The sequence below is a fragment of the Phyllobates terribilis genome, unplaced genomic scaffold, assembly GCF_046119375.1.
Source record: "Phyllobates terribilis strain yellow unplaced genomic scaffold, ASM4611937v1 Scaffold_10__3_contigs__length_209671492, whole genome shotgun sequence".
NCBI classification, from domain to species: domain Eukaryota; kingdom Metazoa; phylum Chordata; class Amphibia; order Anura; family Dendrobatidae; genus Phyllobates; species Phyllobates terribilis.
The window spans coordinates 150,042,295-150,057,298 of record NW_027362770.1 but is presented as its reverse complement, the minus strand read 5'-3'; the positions used below and the strand labels follow the sequence as shown (position 1 = coordinate 150,057,298).

Below are 15,004 nucleotides of genomic sequence, written 5' to 3'. Positions count from 1 at the left end.
TTCACTCTTTTTATGATAAGCATCTTTAGTACTTAGTAGAGCCCCTCTGGCTGTTACGACCTGCTTCCAATGGCAATGGTCTCCAGGTCACTTATATGTTTGGGTTTGCTACAACTGTTATCTTGAAATCCCGCTAGAGATTTTCAAGGGGGTTCAAGTCATGTGACTTTTGAAATTAAGTCTTGGTGGACTTTGAGGGATGCATGAGATCATTATCCTGTTGGAAGGTCCAATGACTTCCGAGCTTCAACTCACTCATAGAAGACATGATATTTTCTCTAAGGATTTCCTGATACTTGATTGATTTCCTCTTGCCCTCCATACACTGCAGGTTCTCAGTGCCAGTGGAAGCAAAGCTGTCCCAAAGCATCACCAGCCCCTAACATGCTTCACTGTAGTCATCATCGAGGTACCATCATGGTTCACTGTAGATATCACCGAACCAAAACCCTTCTTTAGTTTAGATATAACCAAGTGATCATGCTTAACTATAGGCATCACAGAGGTGCCACCATGCTTCGCTGTAAACATAACCAAGCCACTGCCATGCCTCACTATAGATATCCTCTAGCTACCGCTATGCTTCATGAACTGTAGACGTAACCGAACCACTGCTATGCTTCACTTTTGTCATAACCAAGCCACCGCCAAGTTTCACTGTAGACATAACTGAGCCACTGCCATGCTTAACTACAGGCATCATCAAGCCACCGCCATGTTACACTGTACACATCATCAAGCCACCGCCATGCTCAACTATAGGCATCACAGAGGCAGCGCCATGCTTCTCTGTAGACGTAACCGAGCCACCGCCATGCTTCACAGTAGATATCACCTACCTACCACCATGCTTTACTGTAGACATAACTGAACCACTGCCATGGTTAACTAAAGGCATCACAGAGACAACTTCATGCTCTACTGTGGACAGGTTTTCCTTTTCAGAGTAAGGTGTTATTTCTCCTCCAGACATACCGCTGATCCATAGGCCTGAAAAGTTCCAGTTTTGTTTCAACCCAACTGAACAGAATCCCAAAATTTCAGAGGTTAACTTTTCTTGTACTTTTGGATCAGTAGAGGTGAATGTCTTGGAGACCTTCAGCATTTAGTATGCCCCTTATCGTGCAAACTGAAACCACAGTGCTTCCTGCCACCAAATCTCGCTATAGGTCTTTTGTAGTCACTTGAGGGTTTTTGACCACCAGCTTCCTCAGGAATGTGGTGGCAGCCAGTGACAGTTTCCTCTGCTTGCCACGTCTAGGTAGTGTAGCCAGTTTTCCTATAACTTTGACCTTGCGGACTATATTTCCAGCTATATATCTACGAAGATGAAATATCTTTGTATCTTTTGTATCCTTTTCTTTGTTTGTGACAACAATTCTTTTGTGTCTTTTTATATAGTGTATGTAAATTTCTGGTTTCAACTGTATATGGCGTTTGTGTGTGTGTGTATATATATATATATATATATATATATATATATATACTGTATATATATATATATACACACACAGGTGCATCTCACTAAATTAGAATATCATCAAAAAGTTAATTTATTGGCTGTAAGTCATAATCATCAACATTAACAATTGTTCGGGATCCAAAAGAAAAACCCACAAATAACATCAGCTGAAATTCAGGACTCTCTGAAAATTACTGGTGTGGCTGTTTCAAGAAGCACAATAAGGAAGGACTTGAAGAAAAATGTGCTGCATGGTCGAGTCGCCAGAAGAAAGCCATTACTGCGCAAATTACACAAAGTATCTTGCCTACAATACGCCAAACAGCACAGAGACAAGCCTCAAAACTTCTGGTACAAGGTAATTTGGAGTGATGAGACCAAAATTGAACTCTTTGGCCACAACCATAAACGTTACATTTGGAGAGAGGTCAACAAGGCCTATGATGAAAGGAACACCATTCCAACAGTAAAGCACAGAGGAAGATCGCTGATGTTTTGGGGATGTGTGAGCTACAAAGGCATAGGAAACTTGGTAAAAGTTGAAGGAAAGATGAATGCATACGTCATCAGCAAATACTGGAGGCAAATTTGCACTCATCAGCCCGGAAGCTGCGCATGGGACGTACTTGGACATTCCAACATGACAACGATCCAAAACACAAGGCCAAGTTGACCTGTCGTTGGCTAAAGCAGAACAAAGTGAAGGTTCTGGAGAGGGCATCTCAGTCTCCTGACCTTAATATCATTGAGTCACTCTGGGGAGATCTCAAGCGCGTAGTTCATGCTAGACAGCCCAGGAATTTACAGGAACTGGAGTCTTTTTGCCAAGAAGAATGGGCAGCTTTACCATCTGAGAAAATAAAGAACCTCATCCACAACTACCACAAAAGACTTCAAGCTGTCATTGATGTTAGAGAGGGCAATACACGGTATTAAGAACTGGGGTATGTGAACTTTTGATCAGGGTCATTTGGATGTTTTTGGTTGTCATTAAGATTTAAAAAGAGAAAACACAGTAGTTTGACAATAAATGGCTTCACCCAACCAATAACCATGAGTGGAGAAATAGTTTTTTTGTTATCATTCATATTCTCTGAAACAAGGCCAAGAAAGGAAAAATTCTGCCAGGGTATGTAAACTTTTGAGCACAGCTGTATAAAGATATTTAAATCCCCCCCAGCAGAGAAACTTTTTCCTTTTAGGATTGTAAAATACATACAAAAGCGGCTCATCTTTTTAGCTGAAATTTATTTTAATGGATATTGGTCTTTCCCAAATAAATATAATTTCATGCTCTTGGATTTTTTCTTTCATTTTACATTTGAAATTATAGATTTATTTTCCGTTTTCACCATTCCATTCCAGTAACTGTTTACAGAACATACAGGAATCCTTTTTTTTTCTTAAAAATAGATGAAAAACACACCAGATAATCACTTTTTCTACTGAAAGTTCGTTTTCAGCCTGAAATCGCATCCGAACTCTGACTCTAAAGCAATTGTACAATATTTACAACGACGACGTCAAAAATACTTCAGACAAATATATTAGGACAGAACCGGATGTTAACAAACCTTCTATACAATAATTCATCGTTAAGTTATCATGCTAAATTTATTTTTTTTTATTTTATTTTTTTTCATAATATTCATTATAAATAGAATTTATGGTAGGAAGTTATTTGTGATTTATCGGAAAGTCAACAAAAAGTGGTAAAAGCGTAGACAGAATCGGCTGTACCTTTGAACAGTGCCAGTTTATCATTGGATACACAAAAACATAGGCCTAAAGGTTATTAGGATCTAAAGGTAAATAGAATCTAAAGGTCAATGGGTCTAAAGGTCAATAGGCCTGAAGGTCAATAGAATCTAAAAGTCAATGGGCCTAAAGGTCAATAGAAACTAAAGGTCAATGGGCCTAAAGGTCAATAGAATCTTAAAGTCAATAGGCCTAAAGATCAATGGGCCTAAAGGTCAATGGAATCTAAAGGTCAATGGGCCCAAAGGTCAATAGGCATAAAGTTCAATAGAATCTAAAGGGTAATGGGCCTAAATGTCAACAGAATCTAATAGTCAATTGGCCTAAATGTCAATGGAATCTAAAGGGCAATGGGCCCAAAGGTCAATAAGCCTAAAGTTCAATAGAATCTAAAGGGAAATGGGCCTAAGGGTCAAAAGAATCTAAAGGGCAATGGGCCTAAAGGTCAACAGAATCTAAAAGTCAATGGGCCTCAAGGTCAATAGAATCTAAAGGTCAATGGGCCTTAAAGTAAATAGAATCTAAAATGCAATGGGCCTAATGGTCAATAGCCCTAAAGCTCAATAGAATCTAAAGGTCAATGGGCCTAAAGGTCAATGGAATCTAAAGGTCATTGTGCCCAAAGGTCAATGGAATCTAAAGGTCAATGGGCCTATAAAGTTCAATAGAATCTAAAGGTCAATGGGCTTAAAGGTCAATGGAATCTAAAGGTCAATGGGCCCAAGGGTCAATAGGCCTAAAGTTCAATAGAATCTAAAGGGCAATAGGCCTAAAGGTTAACAGAATCTAATAGTCAATTGGCCTAAATGTCAATGGAATCTAAAGGGCAATGGGCCCAAAGGTCAATAGGCCTAAAGTTCAATAGAATCTAAAGGGAAATGGGCCTAAGGGTCAAAAGAATCTAAAGGGCAATGGGCCTAAAGGTCAACAGAATCTAAAAGTCAATGGGCCTCAAGGTCAATAGAATCTAAAGGTCAATGGGCCTTAAAGTAAATAGAATCTAAAATGCAATGGGCCTAATGGTCAATAGCCCTAAAGCTCAATAGAATCTAAAGGTCAATGGGCCTAAAGGTCAATGGAATCTAAAGGTCATTGTGCCCAAAGGTCAATGGAATCTAAAGGTCAATGGGCCTATAAAGTTCAATAGAATCTAAAGGTCAATGGGCTTAAAGGTCAATGGAATCTAAAGGTCAATGGGCCCAAGGGTCAATAGGCCTAAAGTTCAATAGAATCTAAAGGGCAATAGGCCTAAAGGTCAACAGAATCTAATAGTCAATTGGCCTAAATGTCAATGGAATCTAAAGGGCAATGGGCCCAAAGGTCAATAGGCCTAAAGTTCAATAGAATCTAAATGTCAATGGGCCTAAAGATCAATAGAATCTAAAGGGCAATAGGATTGTGTTAAAATGGTTATCTCCGGCATCTAATGGGTGAAATTTGATACAGTTTTCATAGAATTGGAGAACCCAATTTTCCCCCTAAAAACACTTACAATGTAAACCTGGCTTCACTGGTCAAAGTTATAGAAAAGCTTTACAGTCCAAAAAAGACGTAGACGTAAAACATCATTAGACCTTTAACAAAGTACCAAAAACTTACATTTGCGTTGTCAGGCTTATCTACATCTACCAGTCATCAATGTGGGAACTGGCATGCTAATAATCTAAATGATCAATGCCCAATTCATTTTTTTGATAGGAACCAACTTTTTTTTTTTAACTTCAGCTGTTGTCTCACTTTTTGCTTATTTTTTTTTATTTTTTTTTAATTTTTTGTACATTTTATTTCATCATGCAAAATCGATTGTGAAGCGAAAAAAAAAAAAGTCTCGGAAGATGTGGCACGTAACAAATTGAACATGATCCCGGCATACATTTAAAGTAATTTTTGACACATAAAACAAAAACGTACACGTTCGGACTCGGTATTTTTCTGTCGTCTAATATGCCTTTCTACGAGAACTGATAAGAGATAAATGAGTATATGATACTGGATGATAATTATTATGATATTTATGGCTTTCCGGACCCAAATAATGACAACGCTGTAGAAAGTAAATGACCTTATATTACAAAAATAGAGGAAAAAAAAAAAAATGAAAAATTGCACCATTTTTTTACGATGTGATGTAAAAACTAATACCTACAATCAATTTCACGTATTCACAGTGAAACAGAATTTTTTTTGTTGTCTTTTTTTGGTACTTCACAAATGGGCTCGAACGATCAAAACTGCGAAATTCTTGGCAAAATGATACACGATAAACACCATGCAAATCAGAATTTGCTTAACTATCGACATGCCAATTTTTCAAAAAAATGTTTTTCAAGATTTCCTTAACATTTGATTTTTTTTTTTTTTCAGATTTTTTTTTTTTTCTATTGACTCCTTCCTGGGCAAACTGAATAAAAGTAGAATGTTTCAGCCTTGCGTCAGGAAAAAATAAAGTCACTTGACGGACTTATTACAACTTTTTGAGAAATGATCGATAACAAAAGTCTTTTTTGTTTTTAACCTACAAGGCCACCCCAATTTTTAGATGTATTTTTATTTTATTTATTTTTTAGAAATTTTTAAAAAGTCATACACCCCTAAAAATCTTCCAGCTTAATTCCATCGGACGTTATATTTTTGTGATAGTCACGCCTTAGTGTTTCGAAACAGTTCTGTAAATTTCCTTTCCCAGTAACGCACGTAAGTTGCGTAAAGCTGAGAAAATCAAAAGATATCGTTTTTTTTTTTAAATTAACATCATTTCCATTTTTTTTTTTTTGTAGCATCTTTCAAAGTCGATTTTTTGTTTTTCTTGCATCCATTGATATGTTGAAGCCGATATTTCCTTTGGAAAATTGTAGAGTAATCCTCTTCTTTTAAATTAAATGTCTTTTTTTTTATTAACAAAAATAAGAATTATTTATTTTTTATATATATATATATATATTTATTTACTTTTTTGCCAAGTTAGGAAGATTCAGAATTTTTTGCCTTAAGCCGTGAGAAAAATAGGATATCCGGTATAATGAAAAGCCTTTTATCTTCATATAAGCCTCTCGGAGTAAACACTGTACACTGTCCACCCTGGCGCTCGCGACTTTATACTATAGATCCTTTGGAAGAAGATAGATGGATAGACTGTATTCGTGTCGCCAACGTCCTTTGTAAGTCGCCCAGAACATCCTGGCCTGATGTCTCGCAGTTCTTATCATACAATAGTTGTTTAAAGGCTTCGTTTTCAATGAGGAGCATCATATTTTTCAAGAAGTAGCCTTCACAGTAAGCCGATAACTCGGGAACGCCAAGAAACTGCGGACGTAGAAAGAGAACACGTTAGAGGACATTATCGGATTAGTCAGCCCCCCCAATCTATATATAAGAACATGTAGCACTTTGAAAGATAAGTCCAGAAATACTTTTACATGGCCTCCATGTTCCTCCGTTACTGAGAAATTGGCGTTTGATTTGATATGCAAATGAGGCTTAAGGACTACATGTAGATTTGAAGCCTCAGTCACTCCAGCTCTCCAGCTGCCTCCTCCTGCTTGACTGACAGCTCCTTTGCCTGAAGTCAGACAGCATAGAGGCTGTCAATCCACTGGGCAGGGTGGAGAATATAAATTCGGGTGGACGGGAGAATATCAATTTAAATGCTGACACTCAAGCTCTATTCCTCGCCCAGCGCCACCTACTACTGCTTGTCTAAAAACTCCTTTGCCTGAAGTCACACAGCACAAAGGCTGTCAATCTGCCGAGTGGGGAATAGAGCTGGAGTGACAGAGACTTCAGATCCATCATACTCCTTCAACCTCATTTACATATCAATTCAAATGCTGTCACTCCGGCTCTATTTCTCGCCCAGCGCCACCTCCTCCTGCTTGACTGACGGCTCCTTTGCCTGAAGTCACACAGCACAAAGGCTGTCAATCCGCTGGTCGGGGAATAGAGCTGGAGTGGCAGAGGCTTCAGGTCTACCATAGTCTTTTAGTCTCATTTATATATTAATTCAAACGCTTTCACTCCAGCTCTATTCCTCGCCCGGTGCCACAGGCTCCTGCTTGACTGACAGCTTCTTTACCTAAAGTCACAAAGTATAGAGGCTGTCAATCCACTGGGCGGGGAACAGAGCTGGAGTGGCAGAGCCTTCATATCTACCATAGTCTTTTAGCCTCATTTACATATCAATTCAAACGCTGTCACTCCAGTTCTATTCCTCGCCTGGTGCCACAGGCTCCTGCTTGACTGACTGCTTCTTTACCTGAAGTCACACAGCATAGAGGCTGCCAATAAGCTGAGAGAGGAATAGAGCTTGAGTGACAGAGGCTTCAGACCTACCAAAGTCCTTCAGATTCTTTTGCATATAAATTCAAACACTAATTTCTCAGTAACGTAGAAACGGACTGGCCATGTAAAGGTATTGCTAGACTTGTCTTTAAAAGAGCTACATGCGCATATAAATAGTGTGGGGGAGGTCGAAATCCTGCTGACATATTTCCTTTAAATAGACAGGGCAATTTTTGGGTTTTTTTAACCTCGAGAACTTGCACAACTAATATTGTTTGCCTGTATTGTTGAATATCTTAGATAATATGCTGGTATATATGCTGGAACATTGTGGTAAAAAACAATATAAATGTATGTATATACAGTACACACCAAAAGTTTGGACACACCTTCTCATTTAAAGATTTTTCTGTATTTTCATGACTATGAAAATTGTACATTCACACTGAAAGCATCAAAACTATGAATTAACACATGTGGAATTATATACTTAACAAAAAAGTGTGAAACAACTGAAAATATGTCTTATATTCTAGGTTCTTCAAAGTAGCCACCTTTTGCTTTGATGACTGCTTTGCACACTCTTGGCATTCTCTTGATGAGCTTCAAGAGGTAGTTACCGGAAATGGTCTTCCAACAATCTTGAAGGAGTTCCCAGAGATGCTTAGCACTTGTTGGACCTTTTGCTTTCACTCTGCGGTCCAATCACCCCAAACCATCTCGATTGGGTTCAGGTCTGGTGACTGTGGACGCCAGGTCATCTGGCGTAGCCCCCCATCACTCTCCTTCTTGGTCAAATAGCCCTTACACAGACTGGAGGTGTGTTTGGGGTCATTGTCCTGTTGAAAAATAAATGATGGTCCAACTAAATGCAAACCGGATGGAATAGCATGCCGCTGCAAGATGCTGTGGTAGCCATGCTGGTTCAGTATGCCTTCAATTTAGAATAAATCCCCAACAGTGTCACCAGAAAAGCACCCCCACACCATCACACCTCCTCCTCCATGCTTCACGGTGGGAACCAGGCATGTAGAGTCCATCCGTTCACCTTTTCTGCGTCGCACAAAGACATGGTGGTTGGAACCAAAGATCTCAAATTTGGACTCATCAGACCAAAGCACAGATTTCCACTGGTCTAATGTCCATTCCTTGTGTTCTTTAGCCCAAATAAGTCTCTTCTGCTTGTTGCCTGTCCCTAGCAGTGGTTTCCTAGCAGCTATTTTACCATGAAGGCCTGCTGCACAAAGTCTCCTCTTAACAGTTGTTGAAGAGATGTGTCTGCTGCTAGAACTCTGTGTGGCATTGACCTGGTCTCTAATCTGAGCTGCTGTTAACCTGCGATTTCTGAGGCTGGTGACTCGGATAAACTTATCCTCAGAAGCAGAGGTGACTCTTGGTCTTCCTTTCCTGGGGCGGTCCTCATGTGAGCCAGTTTCTTTGTAGCGCTTGATGGTTCTCGCAACTGCACTTGGGGACACTTTCAAAGTTTTCCCAATTTTGTGCACTGACTGACCTTCATTTCTTAAAGTAATGAATGGCCACTCGTTTTTCTTTACTTAGCTGCTTTTTTCTTGCCATAATACAAATTCTAACAGTCTATTCAGTAGGACTATCAGCTGTGTATCCACCAGACTTCTGCACAACACAACTGATGGTCCCAACCCCATTTATAAGGTAAGAAATCCCACTTATTAAACCTGACAGGGCACACCTGTGAAGTGAAAACCATTTCCGGTGACTACCTCTTGAAGCTCATCAAGAGAATGCCAAGAGTGTGCAAAGCAGTCATCAAAGCAAAAGGTGGCTACTTTGAAGAACCTAGAATATAAGACATATTTTCAGTTGTTTCACACTTTTTTGTTAAGTATATAATTCCACATGTGTTAATTCATAGTTTTGATGCCTTCAGTGTGAATGTACAATTTTCATAGTCATGAAAATACAGAAAAATCTTTAAATGAGAAGGTGTGTCCAAACTTTTGGTCTGTACTGTATATATATATATATATATATATATATATATATATATATATATATACACTGCTCAAAAAAATAAAGGGAACACTTAAACAACAGAATATAACTCTAAGTAAATCAAACTTCTGTGAAATCAAACTGTCCACTTAGGAAGCAACACTGATTGACAATCAATTTCACATGCTGTTGTGCAAATGGAATAGACAATAGATGGAAATTATTGGCAATTATCAAGACACCTTCAAGAAAGGAGTGGTTCTGAAGGTGGGGACCACAGACCACATCTCAGTACCAATGCTTTCTGGCTGATGTTTTGGTCACTTTTAAATGTTGGTTGTGCTTTCACACTCGTGGTAGCATGAGACAGACTCTACATCCCACAGAAGTTGCTCAGGTAGTGCAGCTCATCCAGGATGGCACATCAATGCGATCTGTGGCAAGAAGGTTTGCTGTGTCTGTCAGTGTAGTGTCCAGAGGCTGGAGGCGCTACCAGGAGACAGGCCAGTACACCAGGAGACGTGGAGGGAGCTGTAAGAGGGCAACAACCCAGCAGCAGGACCTCTACCGCCGCCTTTGTGCAAGGAGGAACAGGAGGAGCACTGCCAGAGCCCTGCAAAATGACCTCCAGCAGGCCACAAATGTGCATGTGTCTGCACAAATGGTTAGAAAATGACTCCATGAGGGTGGTATGAAGGCCCGACGTCCACAGATGGGGGTTGTGCTCACAGCCCAACACCGTGCAGGACGCTTGGCATGTGCCACAGAACACCAGGATTGGCAAAGTCGCCACTGGCGCCCTGTGCTCTTCACAGATGAAAGCAGGTTCACACTGAGCACATGTGACAGACGTGACAGAGTCTGGAGACGCCATGGAGAGCGATCTGCTGCCTGCAACATCCTTCAGCATGACCAGTTTGGCAGTGGGTCAGTAATGGTGTTGGGTGGCATTTCTTTGGAGGGCCGCACAGCCCTCCATGTGCTCGCCAGAGGTAGCCTGACTGCCATTAGGTACCGAGATGAGATCCTCAGACCCCTTGTGAGACCATATGCTGGTGCGGTTGGCCCTGGGTTCCTCCTAATGCAGGACAATGCCAGACCTCATGTGGCTGGAGTGTGTCAGCAGTATCTGCAAGATGAAGACATTGAAGCTATGGACTGGCCCGCCTGTTCCCCAGACCTGAATCCGATTGAGCACATCTGGGACATCATGTCTCGCTCCATCCACCAACGTCACGTTGCGCCACAGACTGTCCAGGAGTTAGCGGATGATTTAGTCCAGGTCTGGGAGGAGATCCCACAGGAGACCACCCGCAACCTCATCAGGAGCATGCCCAGGCGTTGTAGGGAGGTCATACAGGCACGTGGAGGCCACACACAATACTGAGCCTCATTTTGCCTTGTTTTAAGGACATTACATCAAAGTTGGATCCGCCTGTAGTGTGTTTTTCCACTTTAATTTTGGGGGTGACTCCAAATCCAGGCCTCCATTGGTTAATAAATTTTATTTCCATTGATGATTTTTGTGTGATTTTGTTGTCAGCACATTCAACTTTGTACAGAACAAAGTATTCAATGAGAATATTTCATTCATTCAGATCTAGGATGTGTTATTTCAGTGTTCCCTTTATATTTTTGAGCAGTGTATATTGATTTATATGATTAAAAAATATCAAAATAAGCAAAAATAAAAAGTAGAAATTGCACAAAAAAACCCTTTAAATAATGTCACAGGGAATTATGAGTTATTAGAGGGTGGTCGCCCATTCAGGACGCTGATCTACAAATCACCTATTTGCATTTTAATGGGAATATGTAACACTTCATTTTTCCTGTAGGGGCGCTGCAGGCAAATTGAGCACTTGCTGCCAAATTTCCTAAAGATCACAGATAATAATTGCTGGGGGCCTACACAGCAGGAAATTCCTGTAATCATCCTATCACTGCGAGAAAACAAATTGATTTTTCAAAATGTACAATTCCTATAAAAACTTTTGTGTGTGTGAACAGAACTAAAACCTCTAATGATGGATATAAATCTGTTTCAGTATTATTTACATGGCTGGTTTGGGAAATAACAAGCAGCCGCAACAGGAACACGGCCTGATTTATCGGAATAATGTTGAGGTGTTTTTACAGAAATACAGATTGGTGCATTGACATCAAATTTCAGTAGTTTCATTCTGGGATCTCAGAAACATTATTTCTTAACAAGAAATTATAATTACTGCACTGTCTAGAGCGCCCCCTATAACAGCAGTCTGGATGTGTAGTCTGGAGCCCCCTATAACAGCAGTCTGGGTGTGTAGTCTGGAGCCCCCTATAACAGCAGTCTGGATGTGCAGTCTGGAGCCCCCTATAACAGGAGTCTGATGTGTAGTCTGGAGCCCCCTATAACAGCAGTCTGGATGTGTAGTCTGGAGCCCCCCAATAACAGCAGTCTGGATGTGTAGTCTGGAGTCCCCTATAACAGCAGACTAGATGTGTAGTCTGGAGCCCCCTATAACAGCAGTCTGGCTGTGTAGTCTGGAGCCCCCCTATAACAGCAGTCTAGATGTGTAGTCTGGAGCCCCCCTATAACAGCAGTCTACATGTGCAGTCTGGAGCCCCCTATAACAGCAGTCTGGGTGTGTAGTCTGGAGCCCCCTATAACAGCAGTCTGGGTGTGTAGTCTGGAGCCCCCTATAACAGCAGTCTGGATGTGTAGTCTGGAGCCCCCTATAACAGCAGTCTGGGTGTGTAGTCTGGAGCCCCCTATAACAGCAGTCTGGATGTGTAGTCTGGAGCCCCCTATAACAGCAGTCTGGATGTGTAGTCTGGAGCCCCCTATAACAGCAGTCTGGATGTGTAGTCTGGAGCCCCCTATAACAGCAGTCTGGATGTGTAGTCTGGAGCCCCCTATAACAGCAGTCTGGATGTGTAGTCTGGATCCCCCTATAACAGAAGTCTGGATGTGTAGTCTTGAGCACCCGTATAATAGCAGTCCGGATGTGTAGTCTGGAGACCCCCTATAACAGCAGTCTGGATGTGTAGTCTGGAGCCCCCTATAACAGCTGTCTGGATGTGTAGTCTGGAGCCCCCTATAACAGCAGTTTGGATGTGTAGTCTGGATCCCCCTATAATAGCAGTTTGGATGTGTAGTCTGGAGCCCCCTATAACAGCAGTCTGGATGTGTAGTCTTGAGCCCCCCTATAACAGCAGTCTGGATGTGTAGTCTGGAGCCTCCTATAACAGCAGTCTGGATGTGTAGTCTGGAGCCCCCTATAATAGCAGTCTGGATGTGTAGTCTGGAGCCCCCTATAACAGCAGTCTGGATGTGTAGTCTGGAGCCCCCCTATAACAGCAGTATGGATGTGTAGTCTGGAGCCCCCTATAACAGCAGTCTGGATGTGTAGTCTGGATCCCCCTATAATAGCAGTCCGGATGTGTAGTCTGGAGCCCCCTATAACAGCAGTGTGGATGTGTAGTCTGGAGCCCCCCTATAGCGGCAGTCTGGATGTGTAGTCTGGAGTCCCCCTATAGCAGCAGTCTGGATGTGTAGTCTGGAGCCTCCCTATAACGGCAGTCTGGATGTGTAGTCTGGAGCCCCCGTATAACAGCAGTCTGGATGTGTAGTCTGGAGCCCCCTATAACAGCAGTCTGGATGTGTAGTCTGGAGCCCCCTATAACACCACTCCGGATGTGTAGTCTGGAGCCCCCCTATATCAGCAGTCTGGATGTGTAGTCTGGAGTCCCCCTATAATAGCAGTCTGGATGTGTAGTCTGGAGCCCCCCTTATAACAGCAGTCTGGATGTGTAGTCTGGAGTCCCCTATAACAGCAGTCTGGATGTGTAGTCTGGAGCCCCCTATAACAGCAGTCTGGATGTGTAGTCTGGAGCCCCCCTATAGCAGCAGTCTGGATGTGTAGTCTGGAGCCCCCTAAAACAGCAGTCTGGATGTGTAGTCTGGAGCCCCCCTATAACAGCAGTCTGGATGTGTAGTCTGGAGCCCCCCTCTAACAGCAGTCTGGATCTGTAGTCTGGAGCCCCCTATAAGAGCAGTCTGGATGTGTAGTCTGGAGCCCCTTATAACAGCAGTCTGGATGTGTAGTCTGGAGCCCCCCTATAACAGCAGTCTGGATGTGTAGTCTGGAGCCCCCTATAACAGCAGTCTGGATGTGTAGTCTGGAGCCCCCCTATAACAGCAGTCTGGATGTGTAGTCTGGAGCCCCCTATAACAGCAGTCTGGATGTGTAGTCTGGAGCCCCCTATAACAGCAGTCTGGATGTGTAGTCTGGAGCCCCCCTATACCAGCAGTCTGGATGTGTAGTCTGGAGCCCCCTATAACAGCAGTCTGGATGTGTAGTCTGGAGCCCCCCAATAACAGCAGTCTGGATGTGTAGTCTGGAGCCCCCTATAACAGCAGTCTGGATGTGTAGTCTGGAGCCCCCTATAACAGCAGTCTGGATGTGTAGTCTGGAGCCCCCTATAACAGCAGTCTGGATGTGTAGTCTGGAGCCCCCCTATACCAGCAGTCTGGATGTGTAGTCTGGAGCCCCTTATAACAGCAGTCTGGATGTGTAGTCTGGAGCCCCCTATAACAGCAGACTGGATGTGTAGTCTGGAGCCCCCTATAACAGCAGTCTGGATGTGTAGTCTGGAGCCCCCCTATAACAGCAGCCTGGATGTGTAGTCTGGAGCCCCCTATAACAGCAGTCTGGATGTGTAGTCTGGAGCCCCCTATAACAGCAGTCTGGATGTGTAGTCTGGAACCCCTTATAACAGCAGTCTGGATGTGTAGTCTGGAGCCCCCTATAATAGCAGTCTGGATGTGTAGTCTGCAGCCCCCCTATAACAGCAGTTTGGATGTGTAGTCTGCAGCCCCCCTATAACAGCAGTTTGGATGTGTAGTCTGGAGCCCCCCTCTAACAGCAGTCTGGATGTGTAGTCTGGAGCCCCTTATAAGAGCAGTCTGGATGTGTAGTCTGGAGCCCCTTATAACAGCAGTCTGGATGTGTAGTCTGGAGCCCCCCTATAACAGCAGTCTGGATGTGTAGTCTGGAGCCCCCTATAACAGCAGTCTGGATGTGTAGTCTGGAGCCCCCCCTATAACAGCAGTCTGGATGTGTAGTCTGGAGCCCCCTATAACAGCAGTCTGGATGTGAAGTCTGGATCCCCCTATAACAGCAGTCTGGATGTGTAGTCTGGAGCCCCCCTATAGCAGCAGTCTGGATGTGTAGTCTGGAGCCCCCTATAACAGCAGTCTGGATGTGTAGTCTGGAGCCCATTATAACAGCAGTCTGGATGTGTAGTCTGGAGCCCCCCTATAACAGCAGTCTGGATGTGTAGTCTGGAGCCCATTATAACAGCAGTCTGGATGTGTAGTCGGGAGCCCCCCTATAACAGCAGTCTGGGTGTGTAGTCTGGAGCCCATTATAACAGCAGTCTGGATGTGTAGTCTGGAGCCCCCTATAACAGCAGTCTGGATGTGTAGTCTGGAGCCCCCTATAACAGCAGTCTGGATGTGTAGTCTGGAGTCCCCCTATAATAGCA

At 42.8% G+C, this 15,004-nt stretch overlaps 1 protein-coding gene across 2 annotated transcripts in view; it reads right to left on the bottom strand.

The window, feature by feature from the left end:
- Positions 1–3,050: 3,050 nt before the first annotated feature.
- The window catches only part of ABTB3 (ankyrin repeat and BTB domain containing 3), a 322,994-nt gene continuing 311,040 nt past the window's right edge, over positions 3,051–15,004 (bottom strand). For both annotated transcript variants that reach the window (XM_073649933.1, XM_073649934.1), the window contains one exon: positions 3,051–6,523. In XM_073649933.1, the coding sequence (XP_073506034.1) occupies positions 6,314–6,523 (210 nt within the window). In that variant the 3' untranslated portion in view covers positions 3,051–6,313. The remainder of the gene's footprint in view (positions 6,524–15,004) is intronic.